Source organism: Nicotiana tabacum, chromosome 14, assembly GCF_000715075.1.
Source record: "Nicotiana tabacum cultivar K326 chromosome 14, ASM71507v2, whole genome shotgun sequence".
NCBI classification, from domain to species: Eukaryota; Viridiplantae; Streptophyta; class Magnoliopsida; order Solanales; family Solanaceae; genus Nicotiana; species Nicotiana tabacum.
Genome location: NC_134093.1, coordinates 79,160,692 through 79,170,798, shown reverse-complemented (window position 1 = coordinate 79,170,798; position 10,107 = coordinate 79,160,692). Strand labels below are relative to the sequence as shown.

Here is a 10,107-nt window from a genome sequence, read left to right as displayed (position 1 = left end):
AACTCGTTCGTAATTTTCCTCAATGATTCCGGTAGAAAAAAGGTGACAAAATGAATTTATCAGGAATGAATTATATTTGAGGGAAATATTTAAGTTAAATTATTTTAAATATATTATTTTTTTGGGAAATATTGAAAAACGAAGTGTGTTGTATAAAATGAATATCTATAAAATACTAATATTATTTGTCTTTATAAAGTAAACTTTATATGTTACGATATGTTTTTTTTTTGTAATTGTCATTATTTTATAATTTGTAAATTAATTTAAAACTGAGCACAGATTTGAATAAGCAAATCTTGTAAAACCCCTTTCGGGATGAGCAATACATTTCCTCCATTATCTTGTTGCCAAAGAAATAAAAAATCCTACCCCTCTTCCAAGCCAGCACTACACTTAAACTATTACATGCCACGTGTCCTCACCATTCCACAACTCAACGCCACAATCAACCGTTCAACAAAACGCCAACACTACATAGCCTTCATATCAACGGTCCAGATCACTCGAAGTACACGTGGTAACACACCGTTTCAAAAGGGTCATACAAATTAGGGCTTGTTGCGATTATATATAATCCCACCTCCCCACATTTTCACTCTGTTTCTCCATAGCTACAGAGCTTTATTTTCTTTTCTTCTTCGATTTTAGATTGAAACATGGGCAAGGGACCTGGACTTTACTCCGATATCGGCAAGAGGGCCCGAGGTTCGTTTCTATTTCCTCCTCTTTGCTTTATCCTCTTATGAAAATTTTACAGTCAAGTGGATCTAGAATTTGGAATTAGTTTGCACACATTTTCTGTGTGTGTATAGTTCGAGTTGGAGATAATTGGTTGAGAGGCCGATCTGGAATTTGAAACAAATTATATATCCTAAGTCCTAAATGTAAGCAAATGCAAAAATGTTAAAGGACACAATATGTAGCTTAAAGGCAGTTTCATATATATATATATATATATATATATATATATATATATATATATATATAGAGAGAGAGAGAGAGAGAGAGAGAGAGAGAGAGAGAGAGAGAGAGAGAGAGAGAGTGAGTACGAGTTCAAGCTAATTCAGCGAGGAGATAGGATCTAGAATATGCAACCAGTGAGTGTGTGTTTTAATATGTATAGGTATCTCTAAATATTTTGATGAAGTTTTTACATATATGTTAGTATGATTGGGTGCAAGTTTCAGGTATGTAGGTATATACATGTCCTAGGTAGTGGCAGTTGTATATAGTTTTTTTAATTAAGTTTTTCTGCTCGATAAATGAAATGCTGTATTGATTTCATTTATTTGGTTTGTGATTTGTTGTTTCTTTTGGTGATGTTGTCTTTGTGTATTGTGTTGAACAGATCTTCTGTACAGGGACTACCAGACTGACCACAAATTCGCAATTACTACCTACTCACCTACTGGAGTTGTGAGTTTTCTCTTTAGTTTGATGAGGATCTGTTCTTTATCCTGATTCAACTAGAGTTCTTTTCTATATATCCGTATGTTATTGTGTGATTCATCACATTGGACAGCGGCTGTTCAATGATAGGAAAATTTGACTCTGTTGATTTTCTTTCTGTGTATTAACTAAATATAAATTCGCTGACATTTACTTTTTTTTTTTCATGAGTGAATTCACATAGACACCTGTATCCATGTATGGTTTTGAATTATTCACCGACATGCAGTATAATATTCGACATTACGGAGCATTGTTTTCTACATATTGTCCGTATTGTAGGTGTTTGTTGTCATTATTGGTTTCCATGTTGATAGTATTTGCATTAGTTATGTGGTAATTGATGTTTATACTGAATTCAATTCCAAATTCAGTTGTGGACAACAATAAGCGTATTACAATACTTGTATTAGAGCATATCATGTTTAAAAAGTCGTTTAGACTGTTACTTTTAGCTAACCAACTCTTGCTCTCATTTGTTTCAACTAGCCTTTGTATACCGGTTTTCGAATTATAAAGAAAATTTTAAAATATTAAATTTTGTCTTGAAATTATTCTTTATTTGAGATAATTTAAATTGATGATTTTAAATATTACTAGTTATTTTTAATCACATAGAGAAACCATATTGAATTAATGGACATGCCAATGAAACAAACTTCTGTCCAATTTAACAATAAACATCATCTCCCCACACTATAATTCGTGTGTAACTTCCTGCGAACCAAAGGATAACGTGGATGATTAATGTGTAGAAATTCAAAGCACTTTTTTCTGTTCTCATAGTTACTCGAGTAGTGATATCTTATCTGATACACTTGCTATCTTTTGTGCTTGCTGAACTTTGGAATTTTGGTGTTTTCTCATCCTATGTCCTGATATGAAGGAAATGATAGTAACCTCTAGCTTCAAGCTGATTGCTACCGTCCATTTTGCAACAAAACCGTGCTTTAGTTTGATTCTAGTTGCAAATTTCTCGTGCACTAGTGCTTATAAACTCACTGAAATATGTGGAGATATTTATCTGTGTACTTTGTTATCCTATTTTCTTACAATTTGTTCTGCAACTTAAACCTCTTCATCTTTTGTAGGCTATTACATCATCAGGACTGAAGAAAGGTGATCTGTTTCTGGCTGATGTTAACACTCAATTGAAGAACAAGAATGTTACAACAGATATAAAAGTAGACACAAACTCAAATGTGAGCACTTCTGCTTACTCCCTTTTAAGTTGATATATATGCCTCTTACTGTTGTGGTCTGTTCTTCTAGTCTTGGTCTTGGGACAATCGTTTTTACTGACAATGATCCTTGTACATCTGGCCTTTAGCTATGAGTCAACAAGTGCCTTCAACAACCCAAACAGAGACAGATACTGCAAGCGTTAAAAACTTTCTTTGATCAATTATAGATTGGTTTTCTAATGTATATACCACGAATTTATTTGTCTTTTTCTTCTTGAGATATCTGCCATCACACATATCGTAATCTGACTTGATTTTGTCTTCAACGCTAGCTTTTGGCAACTGTTACGGTTGATGAAGCTGCCCCTGGGTTGAAAACAATTCTTAGCTTCAGAATTCCTGATCATAGTTCTGCAAAGGTAAACAGCTATTTCCTTTAAGCTCTGTTTGCTATCAAATGTTATGATAGAAATAAGAAAGAGTCGATTTGTATTGCTGCTGCTTATTTTGTTATTTGTTTTGGTCGTGACAGCTGGAAGTTCAATATTTGCATGACTATGCTGGGATTAGCACCAGTCTTGGGTTGACAGCTAACCCCATTGTCAACTTCTCTGGTGTTGTGGGAACTAATCTGCTCTCTCTGGGAACTGATGTATCCTTTGACACCAAGGTCGGAGCTATCACCAAGTGTAATGCAGGCTTGAGCTTCACAAATACCGACCTCATTGCTTCTTTGAATCTGTGAGCAGTTTTTGCTAATGTAGGATATCTCTCTTGAGAATTGACTGTATATTTCTCAAGTTGGGTGTATTTAACATGTCAACCTGGTCTCTATGCTCTGCTCGAGCATTTAAGATGTGTTACAAATTTGTAATTCAGTGCTGATTGGCTTACTTTTCCATATGTTTTTGTATTAGGAATGACAAGGGAGACTCTTTGAGTGCATCATACTACCACATAGTCAGTCCCCTGACCATGACTGCTGTTGGCGCTGAGGTGACACATAGCTTCTCTACCAACGAGAACACCATCACTGTCGGAACTCAGCATCAATTGGATCCTTTGACCACTGTGAAGGCAAGGGTTAACAACCTTGGCAAGGCAAATGCTCTGATCCAACATGAGTGGCGTCCAAAGTCACTCTTCACCATCTCAGGAGAAGTGGACACCAAAGCTGTTGACAAAAGTGCCAAGTTTGGACTGGCCTTGGCTCTCAAGCCATAGGACAATGACCTATAGACACGGGGTTCTAGTTAGAAGACTTGTTTGTGGCAATTTATTTGGTGGTTCTGGACTGTAAAAATAATTCTAGGGTGGTTGCTTCAACCAACGTCTTGTCATTTTGAGTTCGTACATTCTTATTCCCCCTTTTTTGAAACTGATGATGGGTGTCCCTTATCCCTAAACACTTGAGAGGTTTCTGCTCGAGATTTTAGTCCAATTAAAAGCATCAATTTTTGAAGATCATCATCCATGTCATTTTTTTCTTGCTTGAGAATTTCTGAGGCTATATTGTTATCCATTGGATTGGTATGCCTCCATCTCTTTAATGTTGTAGTTGGAATGGGAAAATCTAGCTAGTCTACCTGACCTTATAGCGGTGATATCTCGGTTTCCTATATGAATTGACTTCTGAAATGTATGTTAAGGTGTGATGCCTTGAGTTAGGGACGGCTTATTCTTTTCGCTACTCCTGCAATTTTTGTTGTTTCTCAATTCTCATTAGCTAGCCTGTTTAAAGAGATTTTTAGGCTTACTGAGGTTTGCAGATGGAATGAACGGTCTAAGGGTTTGAGAAATATATTGAGCATCTCACGGAGGAGCCGAACTCTTTCTGTGAATAAAGAAAATACAAAATTGATCTTCATTAATTCTTATGCCAACACCCAATTCTTGTGAAAACAGCAAATTATTAGTAGGAATACCACTTGAATATTGATCATCATCATTTCTTCTCCCAACACCTAATTCTTGTGAAAACAGCAAATTATTAGAGTACCACTTCAAGCGTCATTCATTAGGTTGCACTACGCAAATGGAGAGGCCTCCTCTCCTTCTCACTACATTGGAAAAGCCAAATCTTTCTGGGAAATATGTCGTGTTCAATTTACTCTGACAAGATTTAACTTTTAATTTATTCAAATAGCTAATTTGTTCTTTTGTTGGAGGGATCGAACCTAGACATGATAAAAGCATGATCATTACTGTACTTATCTCCTCACTCAAGCTTCAACAAACTTCCTCTCTTGCTTTGCTTATTATTGCCACAAAATATACAGATCAGAATTCCAACGCTTGGGAAGAAAGAATGAAACAGAAGCTATAAGGATTATTGATTGTGCTTGAATTGGTTAACTCAATCATTACAAGAAATAAATTAGAAAAAATATAAGAATAAATAAGAAGAGGAGCCAAGTGCTACAAAAAGAACTCTGTTCGATTTTTTAGCCTACTTATAAGAGAGGAGATTATGTGAAAAATGTAACCATCTTTCGTTTCGAATTTATTTCAAGAATATGCTGGACCAACCAGTTGTATCCTCTTTCGTTATAACTAGGAAATAAAGGTGTCGTAAATTACTTCTAAATAAATTAAGAAGTTATATGTAAGAACCATGGAATAGTTGAAAGTTAGATGTCTGCCAAAACAAAGGCGAAAAATGTACAATACAAAATAAGAAGGAAGGCGGAATAGGAGGGAACTTTTGGGTAATTCAATTACTAGCAGCTAATATAGGCTAGGTAAATGATATATTTACTCTCCGTAAGGAAATACCTAAAAATGCCTAGAGACACATCTTATAGCAATATAATCAACTGCAAAACTTCGTTTGTCAGCATAGTTGATAAACAACCTATAAACCAGATGGTAAAACCAAAGGGGGCATGTATCAATCTATGGATTCTATAAGCACGAACACACGTAAAGCAACCGTATCAACACTGAACTAAAGGCAACAAATCACACATGACTATCAATTATCCTTAAGTCTTTTTTAAACTAATGCTGAATACTTTCAGCCTGAAGAAGACCCTCGCGGATTTGAGAAGCAACGTCTTTGACCGCACCTGGTCCATGGGGAATAAACACAGCAGATGACTTGGAAGTAGCTCCAATCTCCTTCATCGTATCAAAATATTGAGTAACAAGAACCATGTCCATCACATCTTTCGCTGTTGTTCCAGGCACGTTCTCTGAGAAAGCAAGCACACTGTCTCGAAGACCATCCACAATGGCTTGACGCTGTCGAGCAATGCCAAGCCCTGATAAATACTTGGATTCAGCTTCTCCTTCAGCTCTCTTGATCTGCAATATTTTCTCTGCTTCGGCCTTCTCATTCGCAGCAACACGTAGTCTTGCAGCTGTTGTCACCAGCAAAGGTGTATCAGAACAATCACATGCACCACTAGGCAATAGATGACAAAAAAATAGTTACGGTTTCTGAAAAGAATATTGCATGCAGTCATTGTCTAGGCAATGCAACCACCTTTCGTGAAAAAGGAACAAGAAACAAGAAGAACATGATTAGCTCAATGTTGTCGCAAGCACTTAAAATTCAGATATCCAATTGACGAACAAATTATCTTCAGATGTAATTCGCCCTTACCAGCATTAATCTCATTCATTGCCCTCTTGACATGGGGATCTGGCTCTATATCCACAATGAGGGTCTGCACAATCTCATACCCATAAGCAGACATAGCCTGCAATTTTTAAGGAAAAAGGAAAAGAATTTTAGCATAATTAAAATGAAAAGAGAGCGAAACAGTGAATTGGTCTTTAAGGCAAGAATCATATAACCTTTTCAAGTTCTTCCTCTACCGCTTTAGCAATTTCGTTCTTCTGCTCAAATGCAGCATCCAACCCCAATCGTGGCACACTGGCCCTTATAACTAAAAAGGAGATTTGACAGACGTTATACCTCAAGCTCAGTATAAAAAAGTCATTGCGCTACATAGCAAGAAAACATTACTTGGATACAAAGATTTCATTTTTATTAGAAAAAAGATATATATATATATATATATATATATATATATATATATATATATATATATATATATATATATGACAGTCACGAAGCCCAAGATGACCACCAGAGAAGCCACCACAGCTACTTACCATTTCGAACAATTAATATCCAACCCTCCCCCCCCCCTCCTCCCCCCCCCCCAAAAAAAAAAAATGACATGGCATATAATATCAACATTAGCAGGAACACAAATACTGATACTGAGAAAAGCCTGTAAAGATGCGTCGATAGATTAGGTTAAGCAAAAAGACAGCTTGCCAATCACTACACAGATTTCCACCCCATTGTTCTCCAAGTCTATGACACTTTTTCAACCCCCTCCCTCTTTTCCGCCCTTTCGTACTTCTTATGTTGCGGGTAGATTATGAAGGGAAAAAATGAAGTCAAGCTTATACTACTTCGTCCACAAGCTCCTCATCTTTCCATGGCAACAATTACAGAACATAGATCTCAAAACATACCATCAAAAACATAGGACTGGATCTGTCCTTTGGTGTTAGAGAGCTTGTAAAATGCATCAGCTGCATTTTCTGCTAACGCTCTGTACTGAATGGATGCTACAACAGTCACAAAAACATTGTCCTGGAACAACGAGAGCAATGCTTAGTCTTGTGATGATCAAACTGGTAAGATGCAGAAAGGAGACATTCACTAGAACTAAAAGGATACAAGGTTCAGGGGAAGGAGAAACTAATATAACCTCACAAAAGGACAAAAATTAGATCAAGATTTTTTCTGTTGGGATTTGGTGATAGATCCATGAACACAATTTTCAAATAGGAAGACCATCAATGAGTTTTAACTGTCATAAAAAGCAATAAATCAGAACGAGTTAGATATTCGAAATAGTGCAATGCAGAAGTACCTTTGTTTTTGTCTCACATCGAACATCAAGCTGCTGTACTCGCAATGAGAGATAACCAGGGACCTGATACCCAAGACACCAAGGCAAGCAGTGACACCCTGGCTCCAGCACTTCATCAAACTTACCGAAGTGTTCTTTCACAGCAACAGTTGACTGATCTACTTGAATGCAACCGAGCGCTTGACCCATAGTTCAAATCTACAAGCATCATGTTAATAAGCGTGAATTGCAAATTAGAAACTACAAATTATCAAGTTGCACATACATAATATATTACTTAAAATTCAACGTCTTCATTTAGTTATCATATATAATCTAACATTTCTGAACGCTGATCGTTAGTTACAAGTCAAAGAAAAAGTTACATGTGGAAGAATCTTATAACAAAAACAGTTAATCAACACAAAAAATTAGCATCTTATTGACGTGTTCCAGAAGAAAAACTAGTCAATTACTTCTTCTTTTATGACGGTGGTGTCTAGGCTAGCTTGCTAGTACAATTGATAATTGAAAAGGTTTAATAGTAGGATTATGCTCAAACTTAGGAATGTTCGACGAAATCAGTTAGAGTTCTCAAACAAATACCTCAAGCATGCAAAGATTTCAGCAAGGCAGGTTCAGGATTTTACAGTTCGAGTTGAGAATTCTACCACAACCCATTTGATTTACTAGATTCGAAATCTATTATTTGTATTTATTAAGTGAATTTTTTAACACATCAAGGGTTTGAGCCAAATCACCGGGTTCTGATGAACACATAACTAAAACAATATCCGCCCCTGGGTTTCATGACACCAAAAGGCAATTACGTGCAAAATTCGAATTAACTTAATCACCTACATAAACATAAAACAGAAAATGCAGGACACAATGAAAGCTATGACAGATCAAGGAAATTCATCAGAAATGAAGTATCAGTAAACTGACCATGCAGACATCCCAAAAGTTTATCCACCTATCAGCATAAAAAGCCGCCTGAAAATCGAAATAATCTAACTCACTCGAGAAAACCTAGTTCTCAAAATTGTATGAACTAACACCAATCACAAATATATCAAACGAAATTGACGTAAGTGCATACACTTAGAAAAGAATCACGCATACACTGTCAAAATACTTTGACAAACCTCAACTCTTAACCAAAAGCCTCAATTCCTCACAGGATGATCAAATAAAACATCCGAACTACAAACACAACGAAAATTCTTCACATACATGCAAAACTATATAATCACACACATACACCATCAAGTACCTGGAAATAACTTCAAATTTTTAATCACAAACCTCAATTCATCACAGATCATCAAATAAAATAGCCGAAATTCAAGCACACGATAAATTCTTCGCTTAAATGCAAAAACTACACATATTTAGGTCGGTTAAAGGAAAAAACCTGTGAAGTGTTCAAATGCGAGAAGAAGCAAAAAGCTAAAGAGAAAAACCTAGTTTTTAAAATTGTATGAACTAACAACAATTCATAATATATCAAACAAAATTGATATAAGCGCATACACGGGATCACACATATACACTGTCAAATATTTTGAAAAACCTCAAATTCTTAACCACAAACCTCATTTCACCGCAGAATTAAACAAATAAAAAACAGTCAAAATTCAAACACGATGATAAATTAACGCCCCCTGAAATTCGAATTATTCAAATTCACAAGATAGAACCTAGTTCTAAGAAATTGTACGAACTAAGAACAATTCACAATATTTAAAGCGAACTCGATCTAAGAGCAAACGCTTATATTAAGAATCACACGTGTATACAGTTAAAATCCTCCGAATAACCTCATTTCACCAAAGAATTATCAAATAAAATAGCCAAACTTCAAACACAAAGAAAACTTAACGCCGCCAGAAATTCGAATTATTCAAATTCACAAGAAAAAACCTAGTTCTCGAAATTGTACGAACTAACAACAATTCACACTATATTAAACGAAAATCAATATAATAAGCGCATATGTTAATATAAGAATCACACGCATACACCGTCAAAATCCTCCGAATAACCTCAATGCATCACAAAATCGTCAAAAAATATAGCGGAAATTCAAACTCTTTGCATACGTACATGCAAAAATACACATATTTAGGTCAGTTACCTGTGAAGTGAGCAAAAGCGTGAAGAAGGAAAGGCTAAAGAGTAACAATTTCTTGCTCAAGAAGATAAACAGAGACTACATACAGCTATATATAATTTTTTTAAGAAAAAAGAAATGCTGAAATCAGAAATGATTCTGAAAAATGGTAGCCCTCAAACGGTTTTTGCGTGACTCGTGTCCTGAGTCCTGACCCGCGGTTTTATTGTTTTCTTGCTCCTTTGGTTTTTATCCAACTTTGGATGAGGCCCGCTATAGTTAAAAGTAGGAAATTTTAACTCCAATATCAAAGTTATAAATCAAAAGCATTTTTAAAATATTATTTTCTATAGCTATATTTTATTTTTTATAACAAAATAGGTATTTATGGTATACACTACCATTAAAGCATTAAATAAGTTATGTATCATTTTTCTCTTTCATTCTTTCGGTTATTTTCTCCCAAAATTACAGCAAA

At 35.5% G+C, this 10,107-nt stretch overlaps 2 protein-coding genes across 3 annotated transcripts; one reads left to right on the top strand and one right to left on the bottom strand.

Moving 5' to 3' along the window:
• The first annotated feature begins 553 nt into the window (after nt 1–553).
• LOC107826411 (mitochondrial outer membrane protein porin of 34 kDa) lies at nt 554–4,103 on the top strand. The gene is made up of 6 exons (XM_016653386.2): nt 554–708; nt 1,352–1,419; nt 2,544–2,654; nt 2,969–3,055; nt 3,169–3,377; nt 3,554–4,103. The coding sequence occupies exons 1-6, from the start codon at nt 660–662 to the stop codon at nt 3,858–3,860; spliced, it is 831 nt and encodes a 276-aa protein (XP_016508872.1). The 5' UTR covers nt 554–659; the 3' UTR covers nt 3,861–4,103.
• Nucleotides 4,104–5,408: 1,305 nt separating this feature from the next.
• LOC107826412 (hypersensitive-induced response protein 1) lies at nt 5,409–9,856 on the bottom strand. Of its 2 annotated transcripts, XM_075229698.1 has the most exons (7): nt 9,654–9,856; nt 8,462–8,509; nt 7,535–7,732; nt 7,131–7,251; nt 6,438–6,529; nt 6,244–6,340; nt 5,409–5,998 (listed from the first exon to the last, which is right to left on the bottom strand). In XM_075229698.1, exons 3-7 carry the CDS (start codon nt 7,721–7,723, stop codon nt 5,637–5,639), a joined length of 861 nt encoding a protein of 286 aa, XP_075085799.1. In that variant the 5' UTR covers nt 7,724–7,732; nt 8,462–8,509; nt 9,654–9,856; the 3' UTR covers nt 5,409–5,636. The 2 variants fall into 2 exon arrangements, with proteins under 2 accessions (XP_075085799.1, XP_075085798.1); XM_075229697.1 differs by lacking the exon at nt 8,462–8,509.
• Between the last annotated feature and the right edge of the window lie 251 nt (nt 9,857–10,107).